Source organism: Arachis ipaensis, chromosome B6 (genome assembly GCF_059453495.1).
Source record: "Arachis ipaensis isolate K30076 ecotype BB chromosome B6, ASM5945349v1, whole genome shotgun sequence".
Classification (NCBI taxonomy): Eukaryota; Viridiplantae; Streptophyta; class Magnoliopsida; order Fabales; family Fabaceae; genus Arachis; species Arachis ipaensis.
This window is the reverse complement of record NC_142441.1, coordinates 68022828-68040459: the sequence shown is the minus strand read 5'-3', so window position 1 is coordinate 68040459 and position 17632 is coordinate 68022828. Positions and strand designations below refer to the sequence as shown.

General features: G+C 27.4%; 1 protein-coding gene across 4 annotated transcripts; it reads right to left on the bottom strand.

Annotated features, from left to right (window-relative positions):
* Nucleotides 1-1920: 1920 nt before the first annotated feature.
* LOC107644352 (uncharacterized) lies at nt 1921-9767 on the bottom strand. Of its 4 annotated transcripts, none has more exons than XM_016348188.3 (13): nt 9340-9767; nt 6626-6963; nt 6420-6493; nt 6162-6321; nt 5613-5637; nt 5422-5511; nt 5169-5340; nt 5009-5082; nt 4585-4654; nt 4326-4397; nt 3520-3659; nt 3076-3149; nt 1921-2333 (listed from the first exon to the last, which is right to left on the bottom strand). In XM_016348188.3, the coding sequence occupies exons 2-13, from the start codon at nt 6852-6854 to the stop codon at nt 2278-2280; spliced, it is 1236 nt and encodes a 411-aa protein (XP_016203674.1). In that variant the 5' UTR covers nt 6855-6963; nt 9340-9767; the 3' UTR covers nt 1921-2277. The 4 variants fall into 4 exon arrangements, 3 of the variants coding, with proteins under 3 accessions (XP_016203674.1, XP_016203675.1, XP_088348045.1); XM_016348189.3 differs by lacking the exon at nt 9340-9767 and adding an exon at nt 7482-7552; XR_001621322.3 differs by lacking the exon at nt 9340-9767 and having other exon boundaries at nt 3520-3654; nt 6626-6998.
* Nucleotides 9768-17632: the final 7865 nt, after the last annotated feature.

Genomic DNA, 17632 nt, shown 5'->3' with positions numbered 1-17632 from the left:
CCATCCATTGCTACTCCATCACCAGCATCCATCACACCAAAACATCAGAAAATCCAGAAAAATCAACATCAGAAAATCAACATCATCATCGTCATCCTCATCAAAACTCAGAATTCAGAAAATCCAGAAAAGTCAAACAACAATATTACTCAGAATCAGAAAATCATCATCATCATCATCATCAAGAACCCAGAATCAGCAAGAAGAAGAAGAAGAAGAAGAAGCGGCGGGCGGCGGTGCGGCGGTGGGGAAGAAGAAGAAGAAGAAGTGGCGGTGGGGTCGGCGGGCGGCGAGAAGAAGAAGAAGAAGAAGAAGAAGAAGAAGAAGAAGAAGAAGAAGAAGAAGTGGCGGTGGGGTCGGCGAGAAGAAGAAGAAGAAGAAGAAGGGTCGGCGGGCGGCGGTGCGGCGGCATGGCGTCCCTCTTCTCTCCCCCCTCCACCCTCCACCCTCCACCCCCCACACCTTTCTCGGCCCCCCTCCCTCCCTCCCTCCCCCCCCCCCCTTTTTCTTTCTTTCTCGCCCCCCCTCTCCCACCCCGCTTCTGTATCCCCCTTTCTTTCTTTTTTTTCTTTTTTTTTATTTATCTTATATTTATTTTATTTTATAATTTTTTTAATAAAGGGTAATTTGGTAATAAAAAATATAATTGGTAAAAAGGACGATTTTAAAACAAACTGAAACTTTGGGGACCATTTTGAAGCGAAAAAAAGGCGAAGGACGAAATAAATTTTCAGCCCCTACGTTGGGGACCAAAATCATACTTAACCCTTAATAAAAGAAACATCCAGTTATATTTTAGCAAAAATAATTAAATATTTATAAAGTTAAAAAAATTATGAAATTCTTAAAGAAATAGAGACATTCACATTTGTAATACAGAAAAATTCGAAAAATATATAAAAGAACATCCATTTAGTATGAAAAAGAAACATTCTGATACTTAGTAGAAGAAACATCCATATACATTAACTCGTAGAGATTTTGGATTCACCCAAAAGTATTTGGCTGGTTTTTGGCTAATACCCTTTTGGTTCCTTAGCATTGCTCTTAATTTTATTATGGAGGCAACGTTAGTGTAGGACGCGGATATGGAGAGGAGAGGAGCTTTACCGGGCTGTGGTGTCAGGGATACAGTAATCGGATCCTGCGAGTTACTGATGGGAATTCAGACCCTCTTGTGTACACTATATATACACGCAAAACGGTCCGATTTGTTCTAGGTGAATTTCGTATACTACACGCAAAACGGATTCTCCGATTTGCTTACAAAATTTTCAAAACAAAGAACTCGGAAGGTCCGATTTCTTCCTACCAAAGCTGAGCTAAAAGCTATCCCACATTTCGGTGTAGCACCCCTTCATTCCATAATCCGACACAACACCTGCCCCTCCTCCATAACCAAAAAAATTAGCCTTGACAATTAGTTTATGAGAAATTTTTGGGATAAGCAATTTTTAATATTTTTAGTCATTATTTATCCAACATAAATATTAAATTGTCTTAACAAATAAATTTTACTAATTTATGTATGTAAACTTTAAAAAATATGGATACAAATTGATAAATATATGTGTAAATTATATATTTATTGTGTGCAAAACGTCTATAAATATAGATGTAAATTATTATTAACCAAATACTGAGATATAATATTTGCTAGCTATGTAGGATTGTTACCACCATTGTAAAATTTCTGGCTCAACATCGTTCGAAAAATTGGAAGTGCTTTGTCAATATTTGTTTGACAAACTAAATTATTGTCAGCATTAAACCACCTTATTCTTGAATAATAGTTTATTTTCTAAAACCTGATCTACTTATATTATTGTTCTGGCACTGTTGGAAAGAAAGAACAGCAAAGACTACTTACTAATCGATCTTTTAGTTAAATGGAAAATAATGAACGGACACAGTGGCAAATTGTAGATGAAATTTCTGAAGAGAATATACTAATGATTTTAGGGTATGCTCCCTGAGTTATAATACATGATGAGAAGAGGTAAAAAATGTGGTGCATTTCTTTGTTCCATCCACTGAATGGAGTGAACAAAATAATCTATATATGTATGTGTGTGCCATAACCACTCCTTGTGACTGGTAATTTTCCAGGGTGTAACAGTTGCAATTGTTGTTTGTTTTTGTTTCCTGTGAGACTTGAGGAGAGAAATCTGCAGCTTGAGGAGTCTACTACATATATCTATATATGCATGGGCCAATTTGAAGATCTTAGTCCTCACAATATCAAATCTAAGAATCCATATAATAAAAGGGATGCTTTCATGTTGAATCACTTTGTCTGCTTTTTCTTATGATTGGAGCCAATAGCATCCACACTGTCAAATCAAATCATACATAAAAGTTAGTAATTAGTTGCCCCTTTGTTACTCAAGAAATTCCACACAAAAATATATTAATTGAAATTAACTGTTAAAATTATGGATACATAACTATTTTAGCAATATTTAAAATTTTAAAAAAATAAATTTATTATATTTTTTCACATTTTTATCAATATTTTTTAATATTAAAAATAGAAAGTATATAAGAATAGTGTACACAAAAATAATGTATATAACATTATTTTTTTTACGTACTACACATTATGCTTTAAAAGATATCAATTTTTGCTATTTTTTAACTATAAATTCACCACTTTCAGTATTTTAAAATAGATTTTATTTAAAAATACACTTTGCTGAAAGAAAACATTTGTTGCATAATTAAATGTTACAAGATAATACTACTCTGGATAAAGTCTTATTGATGTTGAATATGAGTTTAATTTTGATATATTAACTGAATAATCACATCCTTTTTTTTGGATAATTATTCATGTAATAAATAAAAATAGTAGTTATTTTTTATGATGTGTCATTACGTGATTAGATATACGTATAAAACTGTTTTATACTGTGCATCAAAATTAAATTCATTGAATATATCTCCCTTAAAATTGAATGTTTATAATTTATATCCCTATTAGGCTATTAGTTCAAAAAAAATTTTTCCCCGTTTTTCACCATTTAGACAAAATTCGGAATAAAAAAAAATGAAAATCAAAGAGCTGGAGCTTACAGTAAACACAGACTGCCAACCATTCATTTACTATTCTGACATAGGCGCTTGTCCACCCCACATCAATTGTCCATCTGAATCAAGAACAATATATGGATTATTACATCTCATATAATTTTCACAGAATTTATTTTGATCTTCAAGAAAGACATAATCAACTTCATATTTGAGTGATAAGTGATAAACTATATATTAAAAAATAAAAAGAGGGAAACTAAAAACTGAGGTTGCTTTTGTTTCTTACTTTGGAAAAAAGAAAGCGATTTTACAATTTTTTTAAATATAGGTGCAAAAGTAAAAGTTATTTTTTTTTTCCCTGAAAAACTACTCTTGTCAATTTCTATATAGAAAAAAAAAGAAATTTGTGTGACATAGCAATACAATAAATCTAATGTACATAACATAAAAATACTATGAAACCATTGTTAGGATGCAATCACATACTTTTTCATAGAATGATGACTATTCCAACCAATGAGTAACATTGCAAAGTACATTGCTCCTGTGGCAAAAACAAAATGGAAGAAGCCATAACCATATGGAACATCATCTTCTTCTTCTGCAGGTGCATCTTCCTTCCTAAACTGCAAGATTCTGTCAGTTATGTATTCCAGATCCTAACCTTATGATAGCATTTTTCTACACAAAAAATAATAGGATACAGAGACATGTTTTTTGTATCCCTTCAAGTATTTAGAGATAAAGAAACTAGTTTAAAAATTTCGTCCAAAAAATATCTCGTATGCAAATATCTTAGAAATACAAAAACATTTGAAAATTAAAAAATATTTACTGCTTGTCTTATTATTATTATTATTATTATTATTATTATTATTATTATTATTATTATTTTTGCTCTAACTACCAACTATTAATAAGTTTAGCTAACTTGTGCCCTTAAGACACATATTAAAATTATTAATAAAAAAATTATTATAAAAAATGTACAAAGTTCAATTTTTAATGTAATTGTTATGTATTTATTAAAATGAAACGTTTAAAATTTTTTACTAATAATAATCTTAATTTGTGTACTTAAAACACATATGTTAGTTAATCCCATTTAAATAAAGCATGTTAGTAAAAGTAGGATAAAAAATGAGTTTGATTTTAAGAATATTTTGAAATTATGTGGGCCATGAAATAATTTTTAATTAGTGGCAGATAAAAAGGATATATATAATTCATATAGAGCTAACCAAAAGCTACCTAAAGTTCAAATTGAATATAATTCATATTCTAGAGCTAACCTGAAAGCACTTGGAATCTATGCCTGTTGAAAATGTTGCAATAACAATGGCTAGTATTGCAACAACAAAGCTCTGCCACAAAAAGATCACAATCTCATATCAACCAACAATAAAAGAGTCATAAGCATATATAACTTAGCCTCGCATATACAAATAAAATTTAGCTATTTTGTTAAGTTCATAATTATAATGTTATGAAGAACAATTACAACTAATTAAAGCCCAAATTTCAGTTGAACAAGAAAGTAAATTTCCTTACAATGATGCTTTGCCAGTCTGTTTCGTATGCATAGCCTGCCTTCGCGACGCAGCTGTTTCCGGCCGGTTCACTGCATGCACAGTGCAATCCGAAGTGAGATTCGAATTCGCGACCTCTAAGTAAGTATGGAAAGACTATGCTATCTGAGTTATAACTCGTTAGCAACTATGTTTGTAAACATTAGAAGTTAACAAAGGCATAAATATATGGATCGAATTTTATATATGCACTATTAATATTTTATATTGTTATATCAACAAAATATAACCGTTTTTTATGTTCATGGTCCGAATAATCATGTGGAAGAATAGATATAATTTATTATGTAAAATATTTTATGTTGTTGTCTATACATCAAAATAAAACTATAATAAGTAAATATTTGATAATACAAAAAGTAAAGGCAAAGATTTTATAACCCTACCTTCTGACTGCACTCCAGCAAAGGAACACAACATAAAGCCCCATCAACCCTGGACTAAGAATACCACCATTCACCTATTGGAAGAAAATTTGAAAGAAAATTATTATTTAAAAAAAAAAACATAATGGTGAATTTGAGCCAAAAAAAAAAAAAAACTTACTTTTGGGTGGAGTGATACACTTGTCATAACTTGGAGAAGTACCAAGGTCCAAGTAATGAAGAAAAGATTAAGGAGGCAAGATGGTTGTGGTGCATACCAAATATACATCAATATCACCCCTAACAAGCATATTAAATATGCACTTGTTGCAAATAACATCACTTGAATTTGGCTGCTTGCATCATCAATCAATGTTTGTAAATAAATCAATCAAAAGTAGTTCAATAAATTAACATAGTGGGAATCTTATTACCATCTCTCCGCATATTTTTCTGTGATGAAGTAATCATTCAACCATCTAATGAAGCTGATTATGCTTATCAGTTGAATTAGGAGGAAAACCCTGAGACAAATAAACACCTTAATCCAATCACAAATCATTGCTTATAATAGTCATTTGCTCAAATCAAATTCATTGAGGATAGATAGAGCCATAAATTATACCCGGCCCCAAAATGTGCAACCTGCCCTGTCCAACCCAAAAAACAAAAAAACAAAAACTATGGTCAATAATAAAAGTAATATTAGCAATTTTGAAAAAATATCCAAGTGACTCATTTTATATCGTACACTAAATTAACTCACACATTTAATGTTTTGATGTGTGAGACACCTAATTATTAATCTGGTGTAGGATACAAAATGAGTACAACTATTATTATTGGTAATTAATTCTAAGAGTATATATTTAAATAGGTTCTTAAGAAATATTGTGTTTGTCTCCAAAAAAATTTTATCATGTCAAAGTTTCTAAACTTTATAAAAGTAAAATATATAAATCCTGTTATAGTTTTGAAGATTTATTTGTTCAAATAAAATAATAAATTCGATTAAAATAGAGATTTATATATCTTATTTTTAAAAAATTCAGAAATTTCAACATAATAATTTTTTTTTTAAGATAAAAACATCCGATGTAAAATTTCTTAAAAACTTATTCGAGTATATATTCTAATTCTAGGAAACATGTTAAATGGATGCAATTTTACCAACCATAAACTTCAATAAACTCAGAGGGGAGATAAAATGGGAAGATGGTGATGGCAACCCAGAGAACAATCTTAACTAACCACCATCCAGAGTGCCATCTATCTCTTCCTTCCTTCAATTTTGAAGTGCCAGCAGTTGACCAATACATTATCATGAAAAATAGCTTATCAGACATATTAAGGTTCAAACAAATGCTTAGAAATAATTAAACAACTTTTTCTTGCATATATAGAATTGATTGATGAGAAAATCAAAGGATACAAAGCAGCCAAAGCTCACACGCAAAACACCATCTGCACCCAAACAATCTTTCCCAACCTTGCATCCTCTTAGCCCTGCCAGGATTACCACGTAGACAAAAAGAAATTATATAACATACCTGATTGAATGCGCGTGTAAAACAGTTTATGCTAATACTATAAAGTTAAATCAATAAGCTAATTAAATTGTCTAAATAATTAGCTTACCCTTCATTTGTGTTAAAGCCTTAAGACTAGTGAGTTCATCACGTGCAGCCCAAGCTAACAAGTTGGCAACAAGAAAAATGAAGCCATACACATATCTTGCCATCCATGGATTTGATACATTTCTGAATTGACTCCACCATGATGAAGAATACAACTCCTTTGATGATGATTCTCCACAACTATGGTTAGTACCACCACTACTACTATTGTTTCCTTCCCCTAACTCCATCTCTTCTTCAACACAGCATGCACGCACGCGCACACGAAAGAAGAAGAAGAAGAAGAAGCAGAAGAAGAAACTTATTGTTCTCCACCTCACTATGATCTTCTTCTATGTCCTGTGTTCCACACCATTATTTCAATAGTCATAAGGAATTAATGAAAGAAGGGTTTAAATTAAAGGAATAAGAGTTAGTGACTTTATCTTCACGTAACTTCAGAGAATAATAGTACCAACTTTTTTCACTTTGGTCCAACCGGACATAGAAATTTTATTTATTTATTTATCATTTTAATATTTTTGTTCATTCAATTTACCATATTATGCTTGTTATCATGGACCGAAAATTATTCCAAACCAATACTACTTTTATAGGTGTGCCTACCATATAATTAAAATTCCGTTATGATATCTTATACGGTTATACTATACCGTATGGTACTTGTTTCATCAATTTTCTCTCTAACAACATAATAATCAACCATCACTAATAACCAATAAATTAACCTAAAACTCATGACCAAAAAGTGAAAAAGAGAGAATAATCTGAAAGGAGAAAAAAAATTGTATGATAAAACAATCGTGCCCAAAAAAAAATCTATAGCTAGAATATTCCTTTGTTGATCAAAGTCTTACCTATATGAGATTGAATTCACAACCTCCACCTTATTTTTAGTGGAAGAAGGCATGTTCCATTCACGATATCATGATTATTCATGCAAGGCTCAAAAGACGAAATTTATATATTAGAAAAAAGAAAAATCCAAGCCCACTTGATTAGATTCCAGAAAGTGATTTTATATATATAATTCTAATATGACTATGTTATCATGATTACATAGTGTTTTAAAAAATATTATTAAAATTAAAGTAACATTTTTTTTAAAAAGTGTTGCTTAAAAAAAATATTACCAAAATATTAAAAATAAAGTATAATTTTAATTTTAATAAGACTTCCATAATAATCATAATCATTATAGCATAGTCATATTAGAATTTATCATATTTATATACATAAAAAAATCAACTAATTTGTTTTTATATAAAAATATATATTTAATATTCATAAAAAAGTAATTATGATGTTGCAAAAATATTTGACTATTTTGTTATGACATTATTTAATTATTCTAATAATTGATTATTTGTTAAAAAATATATAAGATAACATATATAAATATAGAAAAAAAAAATATGGTGCCTAAACATATATATACTCCAAAGGATGTGTGTGGGAAAATTATACCTAATTGTGTATAGTTGTATAAAACTTTTTCATTAAAAAAATCAATCAATTCTAAAGCCTTTTATATTATTTTAACACTAGTTATGCTGAATCAGTGCATTAAGTTGGATAATAATGGCCATTCAGTATCTATGAGGAGACAAAAGAAATCAGAAACCAACTCAACCATATATGTTTCGCTATATGTATGAAGTATGAGTCATCCTTTTAATAATATTTTTAATTTATTTCATTAAAAAAGCACAATTTGGATGAAAAGACCTCAACCATCAATCCAATAGGTTTATATCTATTAAAAAAAAATTGAATAACTTAATTGTAAGAGTTATTTTCCAAGGAATACTTTTCTCACAAAACCCATTGACCTTTTAGCATTACCAATTACCACAAATTCCTCTTATTTAGTATTATTTTTTTTTTCTTACATGCATGATGAGCTCTGCCAGTTATTCTTTCAATTTCATGGAGAAAAAAAAATGAATAAATTTTTCCTTCCCATAACATCACCATCATAATAATAAATCATGCTTCATTCTAAAATTTTAACTACTTATATCCAACTTCCAATGGTGCAAGACTTATACATATATATATATATATATATATATATATATATATATATATATATATATATATATATATATATATAGGTGGAGGTAAAATTTCTCTTACTCCTAGGAGCAAGTATTTTTCATTGCGTCATAATTGCTTGTTTTAAGATATGTGCATGATGATACATTAGCTCGAATTAATTAATAAAATCTTCAAATTCTTATTTATTATTCTCCTAATTTTCTTGCTAATAAAAAAACATCAAAGGCATCTATCGTACATTTGCATTTTGCAGTTCTTTAGGGGAAAAAAAACCTACTTCATTCGACAGATATATTCTATGTTATTGAGATTTGTGAGTAGAAAAAAAAAATCATAGGGAAAAGGCCTATAATAGAAACCTACCTCCTATATGATATTTAAAAACATCTTAGTAAATAATCCATAAATAGCCTTTTTTTAATAAATAGATAAATAAATAAAAATCACAAGCCAGAAATTGAAGCCTTATTATTGCGAGTTGCAATAGAATTCAGAAATGAGAAACACACTATGATGTGAAATTTTTTCATACTATATAGTTCATGCTAGAAATATAGAATTGACTAATAAAAATTATTCAAACACCCACACAAAATATATAGAAAAACCAACAAAAATGAAAAAGAGACAAAATTTATGTGAGAATATATATACCTTATATGTAAGAGGTAGGAACACCAAATTAAAGGAATGAAGAAGAGAAGAGATGAAGTTGATGATCAAGACACCAATGCAATAACATGAACAATCTTCATGGATAACAAACCTTCCCTTCTCTATCAATCTCTCTCTTTTAGATCAAAGAGAGATAGAGATAGAGATATGTCAAACAAAAACACAAAGAGATTATTATTATTATGTTTTTGTGTTTGTAACTTGTCTGTGCTTTTGGCGGTTCGGTTCTTAAAATGATTATTATTTATTATGATGATGATGATGATGAGTTACACTACTTAGCTTATTGGAGACTTGGACACAAAGAGAGAGGTAGTTGTTGCTTTTTAGTGGTTTTTTCTTCTTTCTTTGCTTTTTAAGCTTTTTGCTCCTTCTTTTTTCCCACCCTAATAATCTTATTAGGTTTCATGCACTTTCTTTCTTTCCCCTCCATATTGTTATACCTTTCAAGGTAAATCTATTTTCCCAACACAACACTCTTGTATGTTCTACAATTAACCTAATAAAAATAATAATGATGAATAATATTGTTATTTCTTTTCTTCTTTTAGTGGCTTGGTCCAAAAATGATGATGTAACAACCAAGCTCACGCAAATAGCTTTAATTCATTAAACCATGATATGTATATATGTAATCTACTTAGTTTGATTGAGTGATCAGCTCACTCATTTGGTTAAGTAAATGTTAAAAATTTGAATTCCACTTTGTATATACAATAATTTATTAACCAGTAATGACAAATCCTTAAATAAAATTTAAATTTATAGCGGATTAATTCTTGACTTGTCAAAATAAAAAATACTGTAGATAATAAAAAAAAAGTATGTATATATATGTTGCTTAATAATAATCAATTTGGTCAGCATAATAGTTTGGCTAAATTAATGTAAATTATCATAAGATCAAATAAAGCAGCATAACATTTAATTTAGCTCTGGCATGCTACATGGACAGGATCATAATCATAATGTATAATAATCATGTCAGCATCCAGGCGTCAAATTAAATGAGTTGTACAGATAGATTTTACATGGTGTTTGTTTCACGCCAAAGTTATGATTGGTTTCATGCTTAGCATGATGATGTTTTTAGTAGTAGTAATTGTAATAATATCTATGATTATACTATTTGGCCACATATATATAGTGCACAATGAATATTGATGTTTGCAAGGGTAATTATTATCGGGAAGTATTAATTTAATTCCTAATATTTAGATTAAGTTTTAATTTTATTTTAATATTTAAAATATTTTATTTTTATTACAAACACTTTATTTTATTTTAATTTTTTGGTTAAACTTAAAACTTTATTTTTTTTAAATATATCTTTTTTTATTATAATTTCTTTTGAGATAATGGTAAAAATAGTAATTATAATAGTTATAATGGTGATTATAGTGATTTAAAAATAAAAATGATAAAACAATAAGAGAAAGAAGGAGATATTAACAGAGATAAAGAGTATTTTTGAAAAAAAAAATATTTTGATTAAAAGACTAAAATAAGATGGAATAAGAAGTTTCAAACATTAATAACAAAAATAATATTTAGACTAAATATTAGAGATTAAAATAGTATTTTATCTATTATTATTATTATTATTATTATTATTATTATTATTATTATTATTATTATTATTATTATTAAATTTAATTACTAAAAACATTTATAAGGTGTCTTCTATATTACCTATGATTGTGGTACCTATGGTGCTTAAAGCTACAATGTTTTAACCATTCTAAGTATATGGTAATTGGTAACAGTTTTTAATTTGAAAATATTTTTCTCTCTTTTTTTTTTTCAAAGTTTATCATATCACTTTCACACTAAATTTAACAATAGTAATTTTTAAATAATTGTTCAATTTCATCTATTAATTTTTTTTTAACTAAAATCTTTTCTATTTTTATTTTATCTATTTTATAACATGTATGTGTTAATAATTTTAATGAAAATCAACTATGATATTTAGTTGAGGATCAAGTGAATAATTTATGAGAAATCACTACCATAGTAACAATAATTTTTAAATTTCCATGAGAAATATAGGTTTTTTTCAAGGTTTTGAACTTCTGGAATAAAACTTATATCTAAGATTTTGTATAAAATCATTCTGTATTAATTATAAAAATTGCATGTCATTGGAACTAACATTAGTTAAATCATTGTTTTTTTTTTTTTATCATTATTTGAGATAACTTAATGATTTCTTCTTTCAAGTTTCAACTACTCTTGAAGTCAACTAGCTATATTTTTCAAGTATACATTGTTAAAGTTTTATAGTCAGTATAGATACTATAATCACATCATAAAATGCTACTACATTATAATTAATAGGAATAGATGGTGTATATATAAAAGTTAAATAATATGTAACTATTTAAATGAATAAATAATATTTTTCATGATAAAATATGCGTATATGGAATCAAACCTGACATCAAATATAGTACTACTTTTTAAGAGAGAAAGTTAGTGTGCCACCTAAATTTAAGCTCCATACTCTAAATTATTCTCTTTTTTTTCCTCCATACTTATTTTGTAATACATGAGAATCTTAAGTACGTTGTACAATTTTGCTACATCTTTGAATAGGGAACAATGTTTTTTTTTACAATTTAAATAATAAGTTAAAAAAAGTTAATTTTTATTTAAAAATTAAATTTTAAATTAATTAGATATAATTCTTATTTTAAATTGACAAACAATAATTTTTATTTGTACTGGTTGCTTGGTGTATGGTGCGCATATAAGGGAAGAGAAGTTTGCTGTGTGGAAAGAGTTGAGATTTTTATCGGAAATATGTTAGGTTTCTCTTTGCTACATGGGTGTCTTCAATGAGATTGTGCAATTGGAAGAAAGAAAAGGCGCTAGTGTGTTAACAGCATTATCGAACTGGTGGATATAGAGATGAATGACCGTAAGTTTACGTGGTTCAGGGTCAATCGTATAGTCAAATTAATAAAATATTGGTGAGTTTGGTTTCATTGTTATCTTTTGGAGCACTTGGTTGAAAAGGAATGACATAATTTTCAAGAATCAAGAATCAGGTGTTGCAGCCTTGTAGGAGTAGTTAACAGGTCGAGTAAGAGTTACAAAGAGTAAAGTGAGTGAGATTTGATCTTTTGGGTTGTTAATGGCTTTTGTCGAAAATGCTTAGAAATTAGTTTATTTTATTTGTTTAGTATTTTTTTGTTGAGATATTGATGCTCCACTTTGTTGTGTTGAGCTTTTTATTTAAAAAAAAATGGTTAGTGAGTCTGAAATGCAATTCATTATTTATATTGTTTGCATATTTCATTGTTCGCCTGTAAAATTGATATAAATTTTATGATGTACGTAAACTAGGTAGGATCCAATGTTCTGAAGGAAAAAAAAGGTTTCTTTTCTTTCTTTTTAACAAGTGGATTTGTATAACTTGAAAGTATTATAATGTCCATCCATTTTGTTTGATAATGGAAAATATATGGTGGTCCATTTTAGTGCAATTCTGCCACCAATTCTAAAAATCTTTTATGTTTTTGACACGCACATAAACATCAAGAATAACAACGAGGAAGGTATGCTTCTTCTCAATTATATTCTTGTATTGTGACCATAGGAATTGCACTTAGAGATAAGGTCCTATAAAGATCACATTCTTAAAAAAAGGAACAAGTTGCGCTAGAAGCTAGGGTGAGCGCGGGTAGCGAGTACTCGATTACCCGTCTGAATCCGAACTAAACTAATTAAATTGGTTCTGGAATTAATAGGTAATCGGGTTCTACATGAACCAAATCAATGGCTTTTGTTAGTAATTGGTTCGGGTATCGGTTCTGTGGATGCGGAATCCGAACCAACCCGCGAACCCGATCATATATTAATTAAATAAAAAAATAAAAAATATATATGGCTTTTCTATTAGACAATAATTATTCACTATTAATATGTTTGGATTTTAATGAGTTTAATTTTTAATGTATTTGGTGTTTAACATGTTTGGATTATTTCTATTGATGTTACATGTTTATTGTACTTGTTGAATTTTTAAGATAAAAATTTGGTTTTCTTTTATGAATTTTAAAATCATCATGTATCCAATTACCCGAACAGAACCAATCCGTTCTTAATCGATTTGGTTTGGTTCGAATACATATACAAAAAATCACAACTTTTAACCAAACCGAACTAATTATATTTTGATCGGTTCGATTCTAATTTTACCATAAATCCGAACCAAATCGACTCGTGCTCACCCCTACTAGTAGCATGTTAATAATAAACTCAACTTATAATAATTAAAATTTTCATGTGACTAATGGATGGTCAAAGCTAAGTTCGTTTATAACCATCTAAAGTCTAAGCATATGCGTATGTTAATTAAACTCAAATAATAAGAGAATCAAGGAGAGAATCTTTCAAAAGGGTCGAAGCATATTGCAATAACGTGTACATATATAGCTCACATAAAGCTACTTTAGAATATAATGTGAGCATGGCTATAATGCATTATTTAGAGTGACTTTGTTTATAGACACGGAATATTAAAATACGGATAAAAAAATATAAAATTATGTTTGATAGATGAGATAAAGATATAAATATTATATTCAGAGACATTAAATTAGTGTATTTTATATTCGTTCTGATAAAAAATATACAAAGATACTACTAAAAAACACAATTTATTATTATTTTTATTTTTTTATTCTTATTAATTTTTTATAATTATATTTTGGATTTAACTAAATATACATGATAAATCTATTAATAATAAAAAATTTTAAATATTTTTATTTAACGAATGCAAAATAAATATATTAAAAATTTAAAATTTTTATATTTTTAAAGAAAACTTCTTAATTTATAAATTTAACATGTGTTTTTGGACACAAAATAGATAAATCTTTATATTCTTTATTTTTTTTTTCAAATTTTTTGTATAAAAAAAATCAAATTTTCATAATTTATTCTATTATATCACCAAACAAGATATAAGAATATTAATTTTTGTATTTTTATTTTTTTCCGTATTTTATCTTGTTTTCAGAAGTAAATATAGTTATAAGAATTAGAAAGAGAAAGTAGTTTCGAGAAATGAATTTTGTGTTTACAATTTTGATTTATTTAAGTAAAATATTTTAATATGAACTAGACTCTTTAATTATTAGTAAAATACTTTCTCTTTGCGATACGAATTGAGACTAAACCCTGCTATCAACAATTTGAATCAATGATGTGAGGAATATCAAAGAACTATCTTTCGTTGACTCTCCTTCCTCCACACATATATACCACAGAGTATTACTAATTTTTCAAGATTCTTTTTAAATCTAAAACTTGTAGTAGAATAACTCAGTATTTAATATTGAATAATATTACAGGACCAATAAAATTATTTATTATTTTTATTAATATTTAATCAAAAAAATATTTTTATATTAAACTATAAATTATAAATTATAATAGTATAAAAATAAAATATTAATATTGATAAAAAATATTGGTCCATAATATTTTGTAATATTTATTCTAATTTGAGGCTAAATTAATTTTATTATGGAGACACAATAAGTGATACATGCTTTCGAATTATAAAATATATATTTCAATTTTTTACTCGAAAATTCAATATGGCTATACTTTATATTTCTAAGTTATCAAATGGCTATACTTTATGAGATAACTATATATTTTATAATTCTTGTGGAGCTTTTAATGAATTAATAATACCTTAAAGATATAATTAGCACTTAACAGCAATAATAACTACCCCCCCCCCCCCCCCCCAAAAAAAAAAATTTGCAATTTTTGATACCCATAAGATGGATCTGCTTGAAAGAAAGACAATAACATATACATCATCAACACACTATCCAACAATTCATTTGGGAACTTCATTATTGCATAAGAAACAAGTTTTGTGCTCCTTATTCCTTGAAAGACAAAACTTTGTGTCATTTACTATGTATGAATAACGCTAAGTTATTTGCACTAACAAATCTTATACGATACTCATAAGTCATAAGTAGTTATCTTTTTCTTGTGTCTGAATTATATTATTTACTGGAAATTGTTATTTAAACAACTAGAATTAATCTTACAACCAACAACTACAACAAAGATAGCATTATCTTTTCTATTTGAAAATTTCACACATTTTTATTGTAGTTGTTGGTTACAAAATTATCTTTACTAGATAGACTCACTAGACCCTATCACTTTAACATTAACGATATATCACGTCATGTACTTACCATAAAAAATTTCAAGTTTTACGTAGATTTCCAAGTTTTGTCTCTTTAGTAATTAAGCTAATAAATATGATCAATTTTCAATGTATGAAAGGGAAGATGATGAATATGTATCTCTAAACAGAAGAAAATTAATTGTTGTTTGGCTCTTTCAAGTTTGAACACATTTTATTTACATGTGCCGCCGAATAATGAAGGATGACCCACCATGCATAAAACAAAAAGTAGAAGACATTTCTAGCAAAAGGAGAGAAAAATAAATGGCATAAAGAGATCGAAAGACAAGGTAAACAATGATATGCACAGTTTTTTTTTTTTTCTTTTTACTAAATTCATCATGATGTTTTGCCATTTTAGGGTTTTTTTTTTTCTTTTACCATCTTTTTGCCCCCAAGGAGGGCTCCGAAATAATTATAGAAAAATAAAACCCATTACGTTACATTCCATTTTTTCTCAATTCTTTCTAAAGAATAAGGAAATTATGACTAACGATGTATACTTAAAAAAAAATAGAATAAAGTAGCATATTGTATCCCTCCCCCTTTTTTTTTTTTTTTTGAACATCAATAGTGCTGAAATTTTAAATTTATGATCTCATTATTAACCAATAGAATATAGAAGAAAAAACGTGTATTCTCATACAAAATTACACGTTATTCTAATTTATTTTACCATAAATTTAAATAGAAAAGTATAAGTAAACAATGAAAATATTAAACAATGTAAAAAATAGATATATCGAATGTTCAATTCATTAGGTGTGTAGATGGCTATTCTAATATTAAGATTTAGATAAATAATTTAAAGTGTAGTATGTTTTTATTTTATTAAGCTAATTTTAAAGTCCATTATTCACATTATTTATAAAAATCACTGTCTAACTAACAAAATTCAATTTAAATTGGTCGAATAATTAATTCGCTCTTCATAGATTAAATAATAAAACAACTCACTCTTAGTTTACCATCTATATACTTCGCATTTCCAATTTTGTGAATTATATTTTGAGGAGCAAAATCATATAGTTCGGAATTGCCATTCCTAATAAGTGAAGTGTTTTATACATATATAATAAAAAAAATATTTGTACCATTTTTTTATACGCTTTTGTTGTATACTTTTTTTTTTATAGAGTAAAGTATCGTTTTTGTTCCCAACATTTGAGTTAAGTTTTAAAATTGTTCCTAACGTTTGAATCGTCCTATTTAAGTCTCTAACGTTTCAAAATTGACTCAATATTGTCCTATCATTAGGAATCTTTTAATAGAATTGACAGCGGGACAAAATTGAAACGATTTTGAAACGTTAGGAACTTAAATAAAACGAGCACGTTAGGGACAAAAACGATACATAGAAATAAATTTTAATTTTATCCTTCAATAATCCATTTTTACGGTACATAGTTATTCAATTATTTTTTTAATCACATCTAAGTAAATTACACTTAATCACATTAATTTTATTCTAAATAATTTTTTTTTTATAATTTTACTCTTAAAAATTTTTACTCATCATAAAATATTTGTAGAATGACTAGTACATAAATTTGTGGGAAAAAAATGATACATATATAATAAAGTAATGTGCTTCTAATCATTTTATTTACAAACATTTCATGATGAGTAAAAATCTTTAAAAGTAAAATTATAAAAAAATAAATTTATTTAAAATCAAAGCAATGTGATTAAGTGTAATTTACTTAAATGTGATTAAAAAAATGAATAACTATGTACCTAAAAGATTGATATTAGTGAAGGATAAAATTAAAATTTATTTCTATATATCGTTTTTGTCCCCAATATTTTCATCCTATTTAAGTCCCTAACATTTTAAAATTGTCTCAATTTTGTTCCGCCGTCAATTCCGTTAACAGATTTCTAATGGCAAAACAACATTGAGTCAATTTTAAAACAGGACTTAAATATGACAATTCAAAGGTTAGGGACAATTTTAAAACTTATCCCAAATGTTGTAGACAAAAATAATACTTTACTTTTTTTTTATATACCTCTTTTATGATGTAAAAGACAAATTGT